The 22,431-nt window shown below is 38.9% G+C and overlaps 1 protein-coding gene across 2 annotated transcripts in view; it reads left to right on the forward strand.

Annotated features, from left to right (window-relative positions):
• Window positions 1–7,875: 7,875 nt before the first annotated feature.
• Window positions 7,876–22,431, forward strand: part of LOC110041182 (DDB1- and CUL4-associated factor 1-like) — a 38,776-nt gene continuing 24,220 nt past the window's right edge. Inside the window, exons 1-13 of one of the 2 annotated variants that reach the window (XM_089276534.1) lie at window positions 7,876–8,281; window positions 10,004–10,080; window positions 11,710–11,918; window positions 12,360–12,429; window positions 14,180–14,247; window positions 15,367–15,631; window positions 16,051–16,247; window positions 16,359–16,460; window positions 17,222–17,380; window positions 18,953–19,132; window positions 19,529–19,735; window positions 21,223–21,312; window positions 22,094–22,173. In XM_089276534.1, the coding sequence (XP_089132660.1) occupies window positions 8,184–8,281; window positions 10,004–10,080; window positions 11,710–11,918; window positions 12,360–12,429; window positions 14,180–14,247; window positions 15,367–15,631; window positions 16,051–16,247; window positions 16,359–16,460; window positions 17,222–17,380; window positions 18,953–19,132; window positions 19,529–19,735; window positions 21,223–21,312; window positions 22,094–22,173 (1,802 nt within the window). In that variant the 5' untranslated portion in view covers window positions 7,876–8,183. The remainder of the gene's footprint in view (window positions 8,282–10,003; window positions 10,081–11,709; window positions 11,919–12,359; window positions 12,430–14,179; window positions 14,248–15,366; window positions 15,632–16,050; window positions 16,248–16,358; window positions 16,461–17,221; window positions 17,381–18,952; window positions 19,133–19,528; window positions 19,736–21,222; window positions 21,313–22,093; window positions 22,174–22,431) is intronic. The other variant, XM_089276535.1, reaches the window with a different exon arrangement.

A 22,431-nucleotide genomic window follows, 5' to 3' on the forward strand; every position in this document is an offset into this window, starting at 1 on the left:
GCAGCTAAAAGTTTCGTCACAGATTCAGGCCGGGAGACACCATGTAACAAGTGTTGTTTTCCTGCACGTTGATCTGATCGATTCATCAAGAACGCATACAAAAGAAAACTCTTTCAAAGTAGATAAACTAGTCCATCCACAGACCCTCTATTTTGCCTTGATTTCGCGAGATCGCAGGCTCACATGGCTCGCACGCTCACTGAAAAATAAGTCGTAACAAAAGAAAACGTCTGTGAACAGACTATGGATAAGCTTTTCGTTCTATTTTTTTTTGTCAGTGTTTTAGTCGAGAGCTATTTGCAATGACAGACTGACAGAGATTTCGTCGTGACCACAAAAAACGTCAGGTGTGAGTTTTGTCATGTTTATCTGAAAACAAGATGTAAACAATATTTTTCTCACCCACCTTTGTTAAGTCAATGGAACAAAAGATTTTCTCACCGCTTACTTAAATGAATATGCTGTTTGTGGCGTTAAAAAGGACAATTATGGTGCACCTGCAAGTCCTGGCACCTGCAAGTCCTCGCAAAAAAAGAAAACGTTAAAATAGGGTGAAGAGTTAGTGAAGCTAACGTTTTGAACGATATCTAGCGGTTTCAGGCAGGGGGTGTTTGCTCAGCTAGCATTTGTCTACGCAAAGGTTCTATTGTAAACTTTAGTTGTTTGTAAACCTAAGTTCCCTGATTAATTAAGGCACTGAGTCTGAAGAAAGAACTCAGAATAATACTACGCGTCAAAAATAACGCCTTAGTTTGCTTTAAAATTCTCTCATAATTTCTCAAAGCAACCTGAACTGAATGAAAAAGCAGTTCAGTGCCGAGAATAGTCTTTACGTACAACTATACCCAGTACATGAAAATAACCTGTGACGCGGAATTTGTATCCTTTATAACAACTGATGCACAAAAGTCATGTTGATAATATTGCTGTTTTTTGTTGTTGTTGTTGTTTTGTTTTGTTTTGTTTTTGTTTTGTTTTGTTTTGTTTTGTTTCGTTTTGTTTTGTTGAATTGTAATGCGTCAACATCGAGTTCATTAAAAATGTCTTTTAACCATTTTTTCAGCGTTTTTAATCACAATAAACGCTCGAGTTGATAAATGGGTGGGTGAGATAATGCATTGTCCTTCTCAAGCCTGAAACTTCTGATGCGCAAGAAGCCGCAATTCTAGCTACAAGTCAGCAAATTTAAAGCTTGCTAATTAACTTTTTCTATCAGAACCTTCACAACAATACGTGAAATACTTTTCGATTTACGAAAATGAAAAAGGAAAAGACAAGCTAAGGGAGCGAGTGAGATAATCTGTTGTGTTCTTTTCAAGCCACCTTTTAGCCACTTAAAAGGTGAGATCAATCTATTTGTAGCGAAGCCGAATTAAGATGTAAACAAACGCTTCGCTCTTTTGTCAATCCTTACAATTTGTAAAAAAATATGATTTTAAACATCACGCGTGGATCAGAACAGACAAATAAATTGAATTTCTTGTTCGTTCTCATCAGTTTTAAAAAGCTACTGTTCGCTGAAAATTAATTCTGAAAGCGAATGGGCTGGGTAATAAAAAAACAGTCAGATAGAATTAGTGTTTACGTAGAACTTTACCAGAGAGACCACGATCTACATCTTGCCTCATGCACATTAAGATAAACACCTTGGGTATAGAGTCAGATTAGAAAATAAACTAAATTACTCTTGTGCGCAAATCAAATGAAAAGTTATTAGTTTTAAATTACATAAAGAAACTGTAATGCTGCTTTGGCAGGCAAGTAAGACAGTTACTTAAAGGTACATTAATGCCCCGCTCAAACTCAAACGGAGGTTTCATTCCGTGAACATGCATCAAGTGTTTTCCGTCCACGCTACGTCGGAGGAATTTAAAAACCCAGTAATCACTGGTCGTTTTGGATTTGTACTTGAGAAAACTAGGCCAGCAAATCACATGACTATCGCGATGTTTTCAAATTCCTACAGTTTTGAGGAGAGCTTCAGAAAAGCTCCGTTCTCGTAGCAAATTAGTGTGGACGGTAGCTGCAGAAATAAAGCTGCCTTTTCAAATTCCTCCGGCGTAGTCCGGACGCTGACTTACTGCCGTGGCGAATTTGAAGAAAAGCTGGTCACGTTTCGAGCTGTACCACCGCGTTAGCCATTCGTCGATCGCGAAGCAGAGCGCTTCTAGTTATAATTAGGTTGGTGCGTGCAAAAAAAGTAGAACAGAGTTTTCCGAAAACTGTTCTCCTTCTCCGATATTTTTACAAAGCTAGGAAGATCCGAAAACTAACATTTCCAAATTCTAATTCAATCTGGATAGAGGACCCGCTTCCAAACAATGTCTATAAAATGGTCTAAAAAAACTGGGTCGCGAAACTCAAACTTTTCTTAATTCAACAAGGGAACAAAATCTTGATTTGATAAGTGGCGGATGTCTAATGTATTGTTCTTTTCCAGCTTCACACACTTCTACGCGCAAATTTTTACCATTAATTCAAAATTGCTGTAACTCTGACTTTATGTTAGGAAGCTGAATAAGCTTTTTTTCTCATATACTTTACAACAATGCGTGTGATGTAGTTTCGATTAAAAAGAAAAAAGAGCTTTGGTTGCCAAGTTGTCAAGTGAGATAATCTATTGTTCTCTTTAACTGCTACTTTTTAGCCACTTACAAGGTGAGATCACTCTATTTGTAGCGAAGCTAATTAAGATGTAAACAAACGGTTTGCTCTTTTGTCAAATCCTTTCAATTTGTAAACAATAGACTTTTAACCAAACGCGTGCAACACAGATATAAATTGAGTTTCTCTCAGTCGTTTTCATCAGTTTGAAAAAGCTACTGTTGGCGTAAATAGTCTTCAATCATGTCTACTGATTCTGGAACTTTTGCTCAGAAGGTCCTTGCAGTAGATTCTGTGAAACGAAAGCTGGACTTCGATGAGCTTCGTAACCGCCGAACGGGGGCCGTATTTCCCACAGCACTGACACGGAGAAAGAAGAAGGGTCGTCGTTTAGACTTCGGGGAAACCGACCCGTCAGTTCGTTTACGATGTCCTGGTGAGTGTGATTGATTGATTACCTAACGTAAATCTGCGGTAAAACATTACTGGTTGCAGTTTATAATTGAGATATAGTTACTTTGTCTGTTTCGGGTAGCTGTATTTTAATTGTGTACTGAAACGAATCTTGAAGTGAGGGCATGATCAATTTATGGACCACTGAGTTTACGATTTACCTCAGAGAAACCGAAAACCAAAGCTTTTTTAGGCTCAGAACTTAGAACGGAATTTTTTGACTTTGATGAAGATTTCTTTCTTTGTTTCACTTTTGCAGTTTGTAAACTTTCATTCAAATACACCACTACTATTTCTAGCTTAACTTTGTTGTTTTCCGAGCTCAGCTCTCGTAGTTGAATCTAGAGAACGTTGTTTGTAAGCTATGCCTTCTTGATCTTAATTCAGTCTAGCTCAGCGTTTAATCACGGGTTTGAAAACTTTGCTTTGTTGCATTTTGTTCGCGTATATAAAAACTGATATTAAATGAAATAAAGGCTTAACCGGCGCAATTATTTCTGTAACGGAGGAGATAATATTCTGTAGTTGTCCCATTTTGTACATGTTTGTAACTTAACCTTTGCTCTAAAACTGCATTCGTTGTAGGCCATTCCTACTTAAACTTTGTTGTTTTTTGAGTTTAACTTTTGAAAGTAAATCTCGAGAAAGTTGTAAGCTATAGTGTACTTCACCGCGTAAAACTCCCTCGTGATAACTAAATGACTCCACATGATCAGACTTACAATGATTTTCTCCCTTCTTTATCGATTTCTTTTCGTCTGAAAAATAGGAAAGCAACGACGCGATAGAAAGCGTCGCCATTTTGAAAAGCAATACGAGTTTGTTTAGAACCGACTTTTTCGGCGTCACGGTAACGTGACGTCATCGCTTTAGGACTCTATGTAGATCTTTCACTTTTCCTCAGCGTTTTATCACGGGTTTGAAAATTTTAGAGGAACCGAAGGATCACATGTTTTCAGTTTGTTCAGTAGACAGTGTTGCGTTTATTTGTTATCAGATTAAGGCTTAAAAGGAGCATTTATTGCTCTGACGGAAAAGACACTGAATATTCTGCAGTTGTCCAGCTTTTTCATGTTTGTAACTTAAGCTTAACTTTAAAAGATAATTCGTGATATGCTTTCAGCCTTGACCAAAGGGCAATATTCAATAACATTGTGCTCGCGGAGACCGCGTTATAATAATAATATGAGTTGCTGCTTCGTGTCGATGCGAATATAAACGCTCTTTCTAATGTAGTTTTCGTTTTCTTCTAGACCTCCTACCAGACCGGTGTGACTTTGATTCAGTGATCATACCTCCGCACAGAGAAAGAAGAACAGTTTTCACGGCTGAACAGAAGACCACGCTTGAAGCTACGTTCCGAAACAAGAGGTATCTAACTCGCAAAGAGAAAGCAACTCTGGCTGCAAAACTTGACGTCGGTATCGCCAAAGTACAGGTATGCTCTGTGAATATTCATTGCTATCTCATTTAAATGTAGCGGTTACAATTACACTCTTGTTTACTACGTTCCATGCTGAATACTCCTATATTTAATTCTGCCGATTTTAGACTGAAATTTTTCTTATGAATATTCTTAGATTATAGCGTATTACATTTCCTTTTTCTTGACTTTGATGGCGTTGAAGTAATTTTGGAGCAAGACTGTAGGCAATTAAGTCTGATAAGGCATACATAGCTTCTTGCAGGAATGACTTTTAGCATGGAACATACGACTAGTGTTGTTTTTGTTGTTTTCTTGGCTAGTTTTGCCGTTTAGCGAAACTTAGTAAGAATTTCATATGGTTAAGTTAAAAACATATAATTGTATCGTATTTACAAATTTTCCATGCAGAAAATTATATTCTTTTCAAAATCTCAGCCTCGGGTTTATTGATAAAATATTCTTAAAATTTCGCAAATTTCAGCCACGATATTCTTAAGAAATATATTCTTATAGAAAAAAAGAGTGTACGATGATTTATAAGGATCGGGCAAATCAAAAGTGGGTACAGCGTGAAGAGAAACCAGTGATTTTCTGGCTCCAATTAGACAGCGGCTAGAAACTTTGTAATAAGTCCTCGCACGAAAAGAAAAGGTTAAAATAGGGCAAAGGGTTAGTGAAGCTAACGTTTCAGGAGTTTCAGGAGTTACGCAAAAATTGTTTGTAAGACTAAGTTGATTATAAACCTAGGTTCTCTGATTGAGGCACAGGGTGTAAAGAAAAAATTCAGAATACTACGCGTCAAAAATAATACCTTTGTTTGCTTTAAAATCCTCTCATAATTTCTTAAAGCAACCTGAACTGAATGAAAAAGCAGTTCAGTAGCCGAGGATAGAATTAGTCTTTACTCTGAAAATGAAAATAGCCTGTGACAGGGAATCCATATCCTCTATAACAACTGATGCACGTTGTTGTTGGTGGTGTAGCCAATCAGAAAATGGCATTCGTGATAGAATGCTAGTAGATTAATACTAATACGTGATTGTCGTCGAGGTCCCAGCCCGCATAGAAATCGAGAGCGAATAATCTAATTGTTTTAGTAGAAATCTATTAGTCGTTCAAAACTTTATCTAAGTCCTCTTCACAGACACTTCGAAAACACAAAGAATCGACCGTCATTTTGATAACAACCACGCAACGTTGGGCTACTCGATATCTACAACAGAATAGCTAGTGAGTAGCGTAGCAAATCAGTGAACAGCATTCGTGATAGAACGCTACTAAATTTATACTAAAACTCGATAGAAACACGGGGAACTTGTTTTCTGTTTCGTTTAGAAAATATCGCGACAAATACTTGCCCTCGATTTCTACGAAGTGATAGCTGATAAGGCCGAGTCACCGCATAGAAATCTTGAGCTCACGATATAATCGTTAAGTAGAGACACGATTTTAAACCAAATTGGGGCGTATTTTCTTTGGGTATTTTTCTAAAATAAGTTAGTGTTAAAGCTTGGGTGGAGTAATGACTTGCGTTCTTCTTTGTATTCATAGAACTGGTTCAGCAATCGTCGCATAAAGTGGAGAAAAGACCAGAAAAAAGGCGCCGCGGGCCCTTCAGGACTCCGTCCTATCCTTCCAGGGACGTATTTGATTGAAACGTCATGTAAGCAGTCCTTCAAGAGTACTGTCAGCTTCGATGGCTTCCCAAGGTTCCCTGCCCAGAAACAAGTACCGTCGCAGCCACTGTGTCCGCCTCAGTTCCTGGCCATTGCTCAGCCCGCATCAGCATCGCATCAGATGTCGCAAGCGTGTGCAGCTAGCTTCTCTTGGACACAACAAAAGCAGCCCACTGGCGCCGCCGCATCATTCCCTGCCCACCAACCGCTGCCTCTGGTAAATCCCGTTGAACAGGATATCCATCAGCTCCCTGCTATACAGCCCAGGAGCTTCGCCGATGAGTTCCCGTTCTCTTATTCCGTCGCCAAAGAGCTGCCACACATCTTTGGAAATCTTCAAGAGGACCAAATCCTAGACCGTCCGCTGACACCTTCCTTTGATGTACCTACTGGGCATGATCCGTTGTGGGACCCATTGGTGCTCGAGTCAGACCAGACCAAAGGGAACCAGGTCTCTCCGAGCAACGCAGTCCTTGTCGATTGCTTCTCATCTAATTACAGACGCGTTCAACCAAGCCGATTAAATTCCTGTCGTTTTGGAAATGGCGATTTGTTATCTTCGCCGCCATTAGGAGAACTTTCCTGTGGTTTTATTTCCAAAGGAAGAAACTTTAGGTTTTGCAGGCAAGACTAATTTAAGGAACTGAACTTTTAGAATTTTATTTCAAATGCCATAAGGATAAGTAGATAAATGTTGTTTTGTGTTTCTCGCTTTCCTGTTAAGTTTTTTAGGCTTTGTTAACAACTTGTTTTCGTCATTAGGCAGAGTCAAGCAAGACATTCGCGTAGTTTATACTTAAGTACTATTCAATAAAAATTGTGAACGCGGTTTGAGTCCGGTTGCATTATAATTATAACCTGTAATATATTTTAATACTAGTTTACTATCAACTTGGTTTTATATTTAAAAATTAGCCGACCATTTGTAATCACTCATTTGAGTATTTCAGAGACATTTTCCGAGTCACAAATTAGTCAATTGCTAGCTGGTATTATGAACTAGGTGTTTCATTTTCTAAAATGTGTTCCCTGATTTGTCGACAGCATTATCGACAGCTGATTTGTTCTTAGAATATACGACTTACATTGATTCTATTGTTTCAAACTGTGCTTGTAAAGTTCTAGACTACGAGTAGTCCCTCTTTCGCGTAGTCCGTCGTGCGTAACGCGAGAGAAAAGCGCGCCCAGGATTTCACGCGGCCTTTTTTTTTTCTCGCGGTTTACGTACGGTCTCGGTTGACGGACAAAGCGAAAGAGGGAGTACTCGTAGTCTGGCAAAGAGATTTGTTCAAAAACTCCGCCTTTCTCGATCTATTTTCGCATTTAACTATTTTCCCGCCCCGCCCCCAAGCTAGGGAAAAGACCCTGGGAACGAGGTTGAGGTTGCGCCGTATCATTTTGATTTATAGCGATAGTGGCTCCGCCACGAAAATGCCACCCCAGAGAAGTTATAATCAATACACCCCTCCCTCTGATACGATGTCAAACTTCCAAACCAAAAACCCCTGTTCAAGTCTCGCCGATTGTATCGCTGCCTGGACTGGAACTGCCTACTAGTAGGAACAAAGTCGCTTTTTTTTGTTTGAAAAACTATCGGCCAGAATTAAGACCAATTAACTAGCTGAAGAGAATAATGCGCACCAGTCAAAATGCTCGGCCGCGTTCAAGATGTAAAGAGACTGGTGCGAGGTAGATAATAGCTAGGCATCCTACGAGATTCGCCGTAGGAGACTGGGTTTAACGTTTTCAGCATGTTTGACCACATGTGACTGTTTGATGTGAATTTTGTTATTTTTAAAGCTTCGTTTTCTCGTGGCTTTGTTTAGTCCCGGGAAAGTTCATTTTACACCCATAAGCGTGAAATTCACGCCGTGCGGAGCCAGAAAGGCTCGCTGTCTCAACAGATCTGTTTATGCAATAGTTCTACGCGCGCTCTGTCTCGTCGTATCGTAATGGCGGGAGTTTCGATCTTATCCATTCTTCTCCGTGTTGTGGAAGACGAAAGGAGGCTTTAGTTATTAGCCATGGCTGCCTTGGATAGCATATCTGAGCTTAACACCCTTTTGGATAACTGGAGAAGGGAAGATCAAGAAAATTCTTCGCCAGTTAATACGCTTCAAAGGTTTGTGTTAGTTAGGCCAGACCCACGTGAGTTTAATTTTATCAATTTGTTATTCATATCAATATAAACAAACTCTCTGTTTCTGATTGGTTCTCTGTATGCCTTCTTGTTAACTAATTGGAGCGATATATACAGCTTTCCACTAAGAATGTTGGTAAACTGACCCACTGTACATGTAATTCCACAAATCAATTTATTATATGATTTCAAATGGGTTCTTTCTGTACTGCGATAACTAACTTTTGGAATTAAAGACACTTTATACCTGTGCCAAATCTTGTTATCATAATTTTGGTATTAATTTGCACATGATAATTATATATATTGGGACTTTGTTTTGAGCAATTACATGTATGCTCCTTACATTTTATTTTACTTTACCATGCGATTACAGTCGAACCTCTCCTTACATGTATATACACCTTCAAAACATGGACCACTCCATACTCATTATCAATCCTTGTGGCACCATGGGATGCACAAGGCCTTCACAGTCTCTCTGCAGTGGGGGCAGTCCTGACCACTCTATATTATGAACAGTTTACTTGGTCGCAGGGAAACCAGAACTCATATAAATTGTCTCTGCCTGTGTAATACATGTACACACCTCCATAATGTGCGGCTCCAGAAAATATTGATACCCGCAGCAAGGACGGTCTTTGGAAATTCTGAGGGCTAAATTTTTTAAGAGAAAGTATGAAGCTAAACTGGAATTTCCACAGGGGAGGGTGGAGTGGGGGGGGGGGGGGGGGTGGTGGTTGTGGTGGTGGAAGGGGTACAAACCAAATAGCCATCCTTGGTGGAGGTACAACTGTATAGATATGTTCTAGAATGATCCAATATAGACTCAGCTCTGGTCCAGTGGAGTCCTTGTTAAAGAGGTTTGACTGTATTTCTGATCTCTGCTACATTGAGATCCTGTTAATGGACTGTTATTAATTATAGTTTGAATTAATAAAAAAAATGTTTCCGGATGTGACTGATTTTTATCATGCCTAAAGTACTTGACAGAGGCACTATCACCTTGTGGTTAAAATGTTGCACTCTGGATTAGGCATTTGGGCTCAAGCCATGGATGGGGTCACTGCGCTGTGGTCTTAGGCATTTTTGCCAAACAGTTTCCATGGTGTAATAAATCTCTTATTAATCAAGCCAGGGTTCGTACTCTTTTAAGCTTTCAAAATTCCACGACCTTTTCCATAACATTTCCGAGTTTTCCATGACCAAAGTTATATAGCTGTTCTCACAGTAGTATCAAAACAATCATTTACTGAACATATTTTCCAGCATTATTATCAGGGATAAAATGTATGCTTGTGTCTATTTGTACTGAAATTAAACCTATTTCTGACTCATCTGTTATTTTTTTCAATTTTTTGTCTTTTTGTCTTTTTACTCTCAGAAAGCATATTGCTTTTCCATGACTTTCCATAATGCTTATCTACTGTAAATTCCATGACTTTTCAGGCCTAAAAATTGAAATAATAAATTCCATGACTTTCCAGGTTTTCCATGACCTATACGAACCCTGCAAGCTTGCTCAGAACGGTACTGCAAGAATATTGGCCCTTGATTTTTTGTATGGATATTGGTGTGCTTGGTCTTTACTGTCAAAACCTTGGGCTGATGTTCTCCCAGTACGGCTCATGTGCTAGGTGATATATCTCGTCATTATTCTATGATGTTTGGGTTACAAACCTCAGTTGTGATTTCTTCAATTAGGATAGCAGAGTTGGTTGAGCGTGAGAACGAGGCTTACCATAAACTAGACCCAGATCCTTTTGATGACCGGCATCCAGGTAAGAGTGATTTACAACAATATTACAACTGATACACATAGAATTCTGGCAAGTTCATAACTTTGATAAAAAAGCTATTGGCTGATGGAAGTATTGACCATACAAATGTTACTGAGTTGATGCATAGTTAATAGAGGGGAATGGTTGTGAAGCCCAGCAAACATCAAAGGAGAAAACAAAGATGCCAAGATTTACGTTGGAAGGTCCACGACTGTGCACAATCTTTTGTGTTGTGTTCATACACTATGCATGAATTATGTATTAACCAAAATGTTTTTATTGGTTAGTTCCTCCGTCAGTAGTAAACAACTAAATTGTGTTTTGTGCATAGTCAAGGACAAAAAAGCGAACAGAAACATACAACAAAGAACTTTGTTGAGTTTCATTCCACCCTATCAACTATGGTTGATGTTAGTAACTGGCAGTACAATGCGGGTTATGAGAGAGTGTTATGCCTTTGTAATATATATTTTTGACAATATTAGGTTTTTTTGAAAAAAAGAAAGGGTCATCTTTTGTTTCATAATTTGTCATGTGTACCAAAACAGGATTCAATGATCTTCACTTTTAAATTTAGTCAAGAATATAGTTGTAGATCGCAGTGTTAAATGTTCAAAACTTTGCAGTAGAAGCACTTGCTTTGTTTGTAGTCATGTTTGAACTTTTCCCAGACCCGGTTTGAATACAAGATTACAGTTGAATCCCTTGATATTGAACTCTAAAGGGTAACAAAAAAATGAAATAGTTCAAGATGTTGAGGGTTAGAGGTCGCTGATACACATGTAGTAATTGACAGGAAAAGTGTATCCAAGAGAAATTGATTTGAGTTCAAGATACATGTAGCCCTGGTGATTTTGAGGTAACCAAATTCAAGATAATAAGGTTCTACTCAATAACTGTAACATTTCACAGCCGTTTCATTAAGAATTGGGCACAAGGCAAATTGTCAGTAGTCCGCCGGACGAAGACTGCCAAAATGCCCCTATTTCTGAATTCCTGTGAATCATATAAATTACAAGTTAGATTTTTATTCGATCTGAAATAAACACAGCAAATGACATACTTAAACAATAGCAACTAACCAAATATATCATATATCAACCAAGAAACACGGACAGATTTAACTGAGTAAACCAGGTGGTCAATTACACAATAATTTGCAAATCACATGTGGTTGATTACCGAAATTACACTAACAGAAATCAAAGGAAACGACTTAAAGTAACAAAGCCTTAGAAAACGGAAAACACCAACTTTAAAACTGACTCAATTCGTGATGGGATTCCAGAGTTCAATTAAACTGTAAAACCTTTAAAAATGAGAAAGCTATTCATACCAACACATGTAAAACTAACTGAAAATGGGTTCCTATGTCGAGCTGCTCAAATTGCAATGTCAGTCAATGTAATCATGTTTGACAGAAAGTGTAATATTAAACCATTAAAATCAATGATAAATGTCATGCAGAATGTCACACAAAGCAAAGTTTCTTCATTAAAATGTGTGAGGGTGATTTTGCACGCCTGGTTTGACCATCTCAAGGAAAGTTTTTCTTATATTAGAAGTACAGTTCAAATAGTCTTGCCTCCTGCAGTTCATGTCTTTTAATAGTGTGACTGTGCTTTTTAGGTCGAGCAGATCCTGACTGTGCCCTGGGTCATCTCCTTAAGACATTATTCAGGAATGATGAATTCATGGACAAGCTTGTAAACTCGTACATCATGAGCACAGTGGAAGAGTTTGATCTCAACTGCATTGCAGCAAGAGTTCTGTTGAATGCCATGCCTGGACTTGAGAGTGCTGCAGTGTTCCAGGATATGGCAAGTTTAGGAGAAGTGGTAACATTGAATCACTTCTCTCATTTTTCTAGTTTAAATGCCAAAGATGTTTGTATATCTCATTTTAAAACCTAGCACAATATTCATGTTGGGAGAATGTCAGCCTGTGGTCTTGACAATACAGAACAAGCAAAGTGAGGTCTGTACAGTAATTTGCGAAGACCAAAAGTTGATTTTCTTCCTGTTTGGTTCCAAGCAAGGCGGCAAGAATTTATGTATCACACAAGTAAAATCATTGAGAAAAGTCCCCCTACCATAGACTGCAAGAATACTCTTAGCACGTTTTGTACAAGATCACTTACTACCACATTCTTCATCAAATGACAGAAATTGTGATCTTCACCTTATGTATTGTGATACAAAGTTATGCCAATTATGGAAATATGATTTGTTTAATTTGATAAAGTCATTTTGAATATTAAAATTGTTTGATTTTGCCAGGAAGCTATGCTCACCCGACTGTGCAAGTGGGCTAGAGAAGCTATTGAGCCCCTCAGGTCCTATGCTACTGGTAAGTTAATCTATTTCATCATCTCCAGCAGATGGTGTTATACAAACTGTGAGGTGAAATTAACTTTCAATCACTAAAATGAAAGGTGAAAGAGCTTAGTGTGCTGCAATATTTTTTAGTCATTTTTCAAATGCAGAGAAAATGACTTTCAAATTGAAGAACATTGTGAAAACTTTGTTTTAATACTAACTTTTAAAGCTAGATAAACACCAAAGACGTCCAGTAATAATGAATAGATAGTATTTAAACAAGATTGGACCGAGTTTTATAAACCTGCGAGCCAGTGAGCCATGCGAGCCAGCGAGCCATGCGAGCCAAAGGGCGAGCCAGTGCAAGCCATGCGAGCCATGCGAGTCATGCGAGTCATGCGAGCCATGCGAACCCTAGAACAAATGTTAAGATTTTTTATTTGTTACATTTATATTCACATGAAAACAAGAACAAGAGCAACGTAACAAAATGAATAAGATCGCAATATTAAATTCTTGCAATATTAAATTCTAAGGGAAGAGACAACCACATGCAGCAGTCAGCCAACCAACAAAGTTTTGATAACACGGAGTTGCCCTGAAGTACTGTTCTCTTTTTTCTTGAATGATTTTCAACGTGGATATCAATGAATGACAAGTGCCAATGGATACCATTCACCTACCCATTCGAGTAGCGGTGGGGCGGTGGAGCCGTACGTTTCTCTCAGAAAATTTTCTTTACTTTAGTCTTGAACCTTAATAAATTTTTGATGCATTGTTTTTATTTTTTGCGGATCCTGGGCGATTTGAATAGACAAAATTTTCTCCAAAAAACAAAAATGTGGAACAAAGAAAAAAATTCATCACACTCAGGGCAGCCATTACTATGACGGAAGACTTGGCACGATGTACAGTTGTTTAGAGCATTTTTCATATTTGCCGCACCAGCAATAGTTCTGGTAACCGAAGCGAGATTAGGATTTTCTTTTGGGAATATTTCAATTGTGGGCACTTTCGTAGCTAAATTTAAAATTAATTTCCCAGGGAAAGAGAGAGTACCCTGGGAGCGAGGTTGCACTCGTCCCCAGGGTCATCTCCGCTTTCAAGATGGCAGGCGGGCGGTTTATAGTGATAGTTTAGTGATAGTCGGGCGCGAAATCTATGTTTCTTGGTGAAAAGTCGACGACCTCCCAGACCAATTGAAAAAAAAACTACTCGCAAAAATGGCTCGCATGACTCGCATGACTCGCATGACTCGCATGGCTCGCACCGTGGCTCGCATGGCTCGCTGGCTTGCAGATTTAGCAGACCCGATTGGACCTGTTATGATTAAGAAGTCGGGAGGTGCAATGGCCTCATGGTGAGTGCACTTACCTCCAGATTGAGCAGTCTGGGTTTGAGCCCTGGGTGGAGACATTGTGTTGTGTTCTTGTGCAAGACACTTTACTCTCACAGTGCCTCTCCCCCCCAGGTGTATAACTTGGTACCGGCAAATTTAACACTAGGGGTAACCCTGCGATGGACTAGCATCCCATCCAGGGGGAAATAGAAAATGATTGTAGTCGCTTCATGCTACAGAAACTGGAGATAACTGCCAGCCTGATGGGCCACTTGGTTTGTATGCAACTTTACCTTTCTAAAAATGACAAACTTGGAAAGATTGGTCCGATTATTTCAAGATATTTCAATCTGTAACAAAATGCTAAGGATAAGGCAAAAAATATTGCTTTTAAAAGGTCTGATTTGGCAGTAGTAATAATTGAAATGATTTTGATCAACAGGTCTTTTAGCATTTGCAATGGAAAGCCAGGATATTGCTGCTGTATTCCGAGAAGAAAATTCTACCTTGGTGAGTTCCTTTGTACCTAACACCTTTTTAACGTTGTAAACTTTAAACTACATTCAATGACTGTCTAAAAGTTGGAGTGATAGAATATTTCTGAAATAGTAGTAGCAGGGCTTGAAAAAAATTGAATTCTAGCTTGCCCTTCGGACAAGTAGCTCTCAAATTTTGCTTGCCCTGGGTAAGCCTTAGTTGACTTGTTTGTTGTATTTAGTTGGCATACAACTTGCCTGGGCCCTTGCCCATGGGACAAGTGAGAATGAAAAGTTACTTGCCCGGCAGGAAAAGCTACTTGTCCTGGATGAACAGATGGCACTTTTTTCGAGCCCTGAGTAGAATATTCTAAATGAATAGGAATGACATTAAATGTTCTCTAGGTCTCCATACCCCACCTCCCCACCCCAGTGGAAGGATTGACTCCTACCTCGCTCCTCTAAAAAGTCCCAGCTCAGCTTAATTTCCTAAATAAGAAGCATTTTGAACCTCCTCCCCCCCCGTCAGAAATTTCAGTGGCCCTCCTTAAGGTAGGGACAGATTTTTTCTGGAATGCGTGGTTCTACAAGAGACAGATGGAAGTTATACTGTCTTCTCATGATTATCATGTCCATGCATTCTTGAACAACACTATTCAAAGAACATTTACAAACCTTTATTGCAAATCTTGCGCAGTTGGCCATTTCCCATCTACATGTACCAAGCATGTTGGCAATGTGGTTCAAGTTATGGTTCTTCAATTCCCATCAATTGGGCTCCTAAATTCTCTTGGGTTTCTTTACAAAGTGAATGGTCATAGATTTCAAACACAATGGGCAATGGTCATGAATGGTCATGAAACCGTAAGTTGAAGCTCTAAGCAGGGCTCGAAAAAAGTGCCAGGCTAGTAACTTTTCAATTTCACTTTCCTTATGGCCAAGGGCCCATGCAAGTCATATGCCAACTGAAGATTTCATAATAAAAGTAAACTAAGATTTGCCCAGGGCAAGCAAAATTTGGGAGCTGCTTGTCCCAAAGTGGAATTCAAGTTTTATTTGAGTCCTGCTAAGTCTACAGTACATTACTTCTCATAGTAGACTTGTTGTTTATTCTCTGACATCGTGTTTGAAATGCTGACACTTACATGGGTAGGTACCTTGTGTGCTGCGTCGGTTGCACATCTTAAAAGACTTGCCAGACCTGACACAGCCTGCAGTAACAGACCTTTCTAGCAGGGTTATCCTCAAGGCAAAGTATAGCAAGAACAGGGCAGACGGTGGTAGCAGTTCCAATTACAAGGTCAAGAAAACAGGCTTGGCCGAGCCTGGACCGTCAAGTAACACACAGCAGACCAGTGAAATATCCAGTCTGTGCAATGGTGAAGTGTCAGATGACCCCAGCAGCTACAGCGGGAAGGGTCAGTTTGTGTTCATTTGCAAGTTCAGTTTATAATAGGGCGATCATTATCAACATGGAAGTCGATGGGCTTTGATTTCCTCATTAACTGCAGCCTGGCAAATTCAAAGGTCTATTTTGAGCAGGCTTTTCAACCATTTCAAACCCCAATGTCAGATAGAATGTACAGTGTACATTTGCATAGAGGAGGGCACAGTCCTAGAAATGCCAACCAAAAAATCATTTTAAAAGAATGAACTCTAATGACCAAATTAATACTTTCCTATAGTTGTACTACCCTGTTTCCTAAAAAAGATCCTTCACACCAGTGCATTATTATCATAAATACATGTATTGGAATTGAAGCTTAATTTTTTACAGGACTGGGTGTGTCCAGTCTTTATGGCAAATGCTCTGAACAGTACCTACTTTGCATTTTAGGTAAGAGTTTGCTACCAACAAGATCCTCGCCACTGGTAAAGCCAAGCAAGACAGCCCGTTCCTCAGGCAGTGCAATGTGTGTTCCTAAGGGAGGGTACCATGTGATTCCTATGTCATTTTCCCTCTTCCCCTTGACACTTGGCATGCAGCAGAGGCTCATCTTGCAATATCTGACTCCACTGGGAGAATATCAGGAGGTATTGTACCATTGATAACATTGTAATGGATACACTTTGCCTGAAAGTCAATAACCAAGGAAAACATACATGTATGATAACCACCCATGTTTTTTCTTTGTTTGCATTTAGTTGTTGCCAACTGTGTTCGAAACAAAAGCTCTGGATCTTGTAATGCATTACATCACATTCAAGGGTCAAGTTGATGTACAACTTGTCTTTGAAGCTCTTAAGGTAAGTCAGAATACACAACTGGGTGTGTCTTGTACAGATCATGCCGTATTTGATTATGGTAATTAATAGGAGTGGAGTGAGTGGAGTCCAATTCAGTCTGTAGTTTCATAAGTATTGGGGTGATTAACAAAATTGGACAGCCATGTAACGGTGTCCGATAATTTGTTTTATTACAAGGCATAGTGTGATTACAGGGAGAATTGGAGCACTCAAAGACATTCAAATTCTGTAATTACACTGTCTAATGAGAATTACAAACATAATGCATGCGGTATCCATAAGATTGTATGATTACAAGGGGGAAACATTGCTTTGTCTTATTTGGATGAAAATGGGGCCTATTGATAGCCAATCACGTTCGTGAATTTGCTTTTAGTTTTGATGCAGCAAGGAATCTTTTAAAACCTGCTTTTAGTTTATCAATAGCCATGGGTGTTAATTTGCACCATTTATTTTTATACACGATGACTTAAAACAAGTAAATGATTGAACAAGTGATTTGATAATCTTCACCCCAAAGTGATAGAGGGATGTCTTCTCTCTATCAGAGACAACAACAATACAGTTTTTCTTTGTCTGTGGGGTGGAATCTTTCATGGAATGGGCTGTTAGCTCACCACAGTAGCTTCATGTACTAAAAACAAGCAGAACTTACAAGAGCATTGCCTAACTACTGATACATGTACCTATGACAAAAGTTTAAAAACATGGAAATGCTAGGGAAACAATTTAAACTGCAGATGTTTTGTTCTTATTTTTAGTATTTAGCATCCCTTCTTTGCCACAAGAAATTTGCCACAGAATTTGTCACCCATAATGGTGTCCAGCGATTATTGGAAGTGCCACGCCCATCAGTTGCTGCAACAGGATGTTCCATGTGTTTGTATTATTTGGCTTACAATGAGGATGCTATGGAGAGGGTAATGCTGTGCTTTCTTTCATTCTGTAAAATATCTACTACACATTCTTAAAGGTCCTCTGATCTGATCATTTGTGACTTTTGATTCTGATATTTTGCCATTTGATGCCTGAGGGTTTTCTAGCAATCAGCCAGTTTACCAATTGAATATAAAACTGTGTTCTCTCCCTTCCCCTTATTAGTACGTGTTCAAGTATTTGACTTATTGCTAAGACTGCATTCTTGCCCATTGGACATTGAAAGGCTTGGTGGAAAAGGGTGTTACATGTAGGTATTTTTGGTCTAAAGTGAACTTTGTCGAAAACGCTCCAAATATCGTATGCGGTTTTGTTTAGGTGTGTTAAACAATTTCCCGTATTTTTTTGGCTAAAGTCTGCGTCGTTTTCGTATGCAAAAAACTCTTATTTGTTGTCACGTCAGCGCGCGACCGCACTTAGATGTTGATTTCACTTAAAATACAGCAAAATGTTGACTTCATGCAACTCGTAAGCTCAAAAATGTTGATTTCACGTGAAAAACAGTTAAAATGTTGATTTCACGGTAACGTGCGACCGAAAGGATGTTGATTTCACTTAGAAAACAACAAAATGTTGATTTCACGGAACGTGTAAGCTCAAAATTGTTGATTTCACGTTAAAAACAATTAAAATGTTGATTTAACGTTAACTCGCGACCGCAAAGATGTTAATTTCACTTAGAAAACAGCAAAATGTTGATTTCACATCAAAAACAGTTAAATGTTTCAAGATTTCGTGTTGACTGATGATCTGAGAAAATAATCCATCTGACTTCAAACGCCGATAACTTGATTATATCTGTGTCCGAAGTTTCAGAACACATTTTGCTTCTTTAAAACGTGTTGATGACTTAAGGGTTTATCAAGGCTCTCAACCACCAGGCAGGCATGCAAGGTACTTTAAAACATTACAATGCTTAAAATATTAGTTGACAGAGCTCTAAAGTATCACATAGATCTCTTTTCTGTTCGATGATATTTCCTTTGACACTTCATCGATTCACTAGTTGTGTTTCACGTCACAATAACTGATGTAAACAATCTGTTCCCAGATTTCCGCTCCATAGGCTATTTTCCTTTGACTTAAAAGAAAGACATCGAAGACTCTGTGGGATTTGATTTTGATTTCGTACACTACAAACAGTCTGTCTGTTTGTTGTTCAACAAATAAAGGTTTAAGACGCTGCCAGGAAAAGCCGAGTGGTTTTTTGCATAGTTATTACGTAATATCTCGGAAACGAAGCAAACGTAAGCAAAAAAATACAGGACATTGTTTAACACACCTAAAAAAAAACCTCATGCGAAATTCAAAGTGTTTTCGACAAAGTTCACTTGTGATCAAAAATACCTAACGCCCTTTTTCCACCAAGCCTTAATTATTTTCTCAATAACAATATAGGGGAAGGGGAGAAGTTTACCACCAATCACATTTATAAACATACACGGTAGCTACCGTTATGGAAAGGACTACGGTTTAGTTTATATCCTTTTGGACTTACTAAAGATAGTGAATGGTCATTTCAACCTCATAATTTGAAATCAATGCCATGTTTTTAGGTATCTCTTTTACCACACCCTGTGTTAAGTGACATGGTGAAGTATGCGTTGTGGTTGCTGGAGTGCTCTCATGACTCGGGCAGATGTCATGCGACTCTGTTCTTCTCACTTACGTGTTCATTTCGAGCAGTGCTGGAACTTTTTGACAGCAATGATGGCCTGCGAAAACTGGTGAACCAGGTGATTTATGATTTTCATTGTACAGTCTTTGTTAAATTTATAGTAGTGAGGAATATCCCTCTAATAACTCAACATAGTTTAACAGTACATGTCTCTGATGTGGAAAATTGTCAACATCAATAACTTTCTGATTTATCATTATTTAACAAATATTACTCAAAACGCCCAAAACACTGTGTCACTACAGTTCATTTTGCTAGTAAAAAATGTGATGTCATCCTTGTTTTTTTTTTTTCTGTCAAGGATTTGTTGAATAATGAAATTGTAGGTCACTTGGTTTTTATGCAGACTTAACCCTTACCTAAAGTACAAAACTAAGTAAAGGTTAGGCTACAATTCTGCATTTTTGAATTGTGGTTTTGCTCTAAGATTCTTTTATTGCACACCTAAATGTAGCTAAGCACACTTGCCATCCTTCGTCCTGATGAAGCTGAACTACTGAGTGACGATGAAGTGTTTGGCAGTCGACAGACAGCAAAACACACTTGTATGGCCCTGCGACGATACTTTGATGCACATCTCCACATCAGAGCAGATGCACTGAGGAGATCTATTGCAAGAAATCAGGGGGGAACTCCACCTGTCCCAGTTCCTGCCTATAAGGTGAGGATGTGATGAAGATAATTTTCATTTTTAATAATATTAACTTTTATTGCTGAAAATCTTTTAAGCTTTTGTTTGTTCACTTTGTATATTGTATGTAGTATATTTTTTTAAGAATTTAATAGTTGCAGTGCTAAATTGTCATTGTTGCTACCCGCCTTGATTTGCGATTTTTTTCGGCGTTTGGCATCTCTTTTTAATTTGTTGTATTTTTTTTTTATGTGTTCTTGCTGGTAATATAATGAACGAACAAACGAATGAACTACCGATGGAGGAACGAACAGACAAACTAACGAGGCAACCAACGAACGAGCGAATGAACGAACAAACAGAAGGACGAGTGTACGAACGCACGTACGCACGCACGCACCAACGAACGAACGAACAAACGAAATAATGAACACACAAACGATCATTAAGCTGTACCCTCTGAAATCTTGGTACACATGCATCTGGAAACTACTGTGAAAGAAATACCGGTTTTCAAGGAACTATGTACCCTTATTTTTTCAGTTGTATCGCAATGTGTTCAGTACACTACTGTAACCCTGTACAAAGCTGTCAATTTTTTAAATTAATGTAGCAATGTGTTACTTTTGATAATGAGCGCCATCAGCCTCCGCTATCAAAAATACAATCTCGTTCCCAGAGCCCGCGTGTCTTTTGGTCAGCGCCAAGACATGGAGCTCTTGAATAATCAATTTCCAGACTCCAAGATTTTAGGAGTTCCGGTTTCACGGCGCATGCGTGCCTTGGTTTAAAACATGGCAATCTCGTTCCCAGAGCCCACGTGTCTTTTGGTCAGCGCCAACCAAAAGACATGTGGGCTCTGGGAATGCGATTGTCATGTTTTAAACCAAGGACGATATCTTTGAACAATCATAATTCAACAGCGATGACATCAGCATGGATGATATCAATATTAACAGCAACAACAGAAACAGCAAAAACAACAACAACAACAACAACAACAACTACAGCAAGAACGACAACGAACGTCGATGCAAAACAAAAGATATTAGTCTCCACTATTAAGAGGGAAAAGTAAAAAAGAAAAGTTTTCATCTAGTTTTGACCTATGCTGACTGACGGTGGAGACAGAAATGGCCGAAGCGGCCCATAAACTTACATGTAAGAGCGAAGGAGAAAGATGAAAAGGTAGAGGGTGGAAATGGCAAAACAGAAAGAAGTCAAGATGAAGGAAAGCATGATTTGAAAATAGGGAAATGGGGTATAAGGCTGTGGTCTAAGAAAATTACAAGGAGCCCAAAGGTTCCTAACCATGAAATACTGGGTGCTCAGCACTTAAGTTTGAATGTATGAAAAAACTAAGTTTTTCCAGTCGCCCAAAGGCAAATGAAATGTTAGTCGCCTGTGGCACCCGGGTGATTCTAGAGCACAGCCCTGTCACGATATTAAACTACCTGGTCGTTTGCAAGCCCTCATTATCTAAACGTTTAACCTTTATTGTATAAACCTTTGTTTAGGCTGCGTCGCTGTCTCACAGTAATGTGATGGATAACTGTCAGCTGATGTTAGAGTATGCCCCACCCACATTGCGCTGGGAGCCTGTTGAGGTATTGTCACAGCAATCATAGATTTAACTTGAATCTTAATCCTGATTTTGTTACGGGCTCGTATGGGTCATGGAAAACCTGGAAAGTCGTGGAATTTATAATTTCATTTTCCTTGCCTGGAAAGTCATGAAATTGAAGTGTGGGTCATGGAAAGTCATGGAAAAGCAATATACTCTCTGAGAATAAAAAGGCAAAAAGATCAAAAGTTTAAAAAAGAACAGACGAATCAGAAAACTGGTTTTGATTCCAGTAAAACGTAAACACTAGCGTGCAATCTGAGTGTCATAACCTGGGAAAAAATCTTAAGTAACAGATTGTTTTGACAACACTTTGAGAACAACTGCTTAACATAGGTCATGGAAAACTCGGAAAGATCATGGGCAAGGGCAGTGAAGTCATGGAATTTTAAAAGCTCAAAAAAGTATGAACCTTTGTTAGATGTCTGCTTGTCAGGGAGAGTTATTTTTTTCTTTAGATTTATATGTACTGTAAGAGGCCCTAAGGTAACTGCAGCATTTCAAGTCTAGGATGAAAGCTGTCTTTGGAAACAATTATTTTCTGTTATCCCAGCCCTTTGATATTTTTGCTACACAATACAATATTTTGTTATGTAGGGGTGAGATTTTAACCTTAATTCGTAATTTTCCTTAATTCCTAATTTGCATGTGGAAATGCAAACTCCCCCCGCCCCCCTCGTGGTCCTACTGACATGTTTACCCCTGGGGTTAAGGTTGCATCGAGATCCATTTGTAACCGTGTGACTGTTTTCCACTCTGTGTAGATGATGACCAAACTGCAAGGATTTACATTACTGCTTCAGCTAATTTCCCTGTCATCTGACTGGGGAGTGGCAAGCAACAGGTATTTTTCAACTTTCTTTCGCCTTTAACATTAACTGACAAGCGCTATAAACTTTGATCATTTGAAAGACAGCCCAATTTCTAGTCTTCCGTCCAAAGCTATTTCCTTCTGAAGAGACTTCTGTTCTTCGTTTATCATCAGCGCGCTAGAAATTGAACTATTCACAATAGCGTACTTGGAAAGCGAACGTTTCTAGTGTCAAATCTTTCTTGGACCCGTTTGTCCTGGAAAAGACTAATGCTCCTTAAACGTTAGTTT

Source organism: Orbicella faveolata, unplaced genomic scaffold (assembly GCF_042242905.1).
Source record: "Orbicella faveolata isolate gen_17 unplaced genomic scaffold, um_ofav_v1 contig_4, whole genome shotgun sequence".
Lineage (NCBI taxonomy): Eukaryota > Metazoa > Cnidaria > Anthozoa > Scleractinia > Merulinidae > Orbicella > Orbicella faveolata.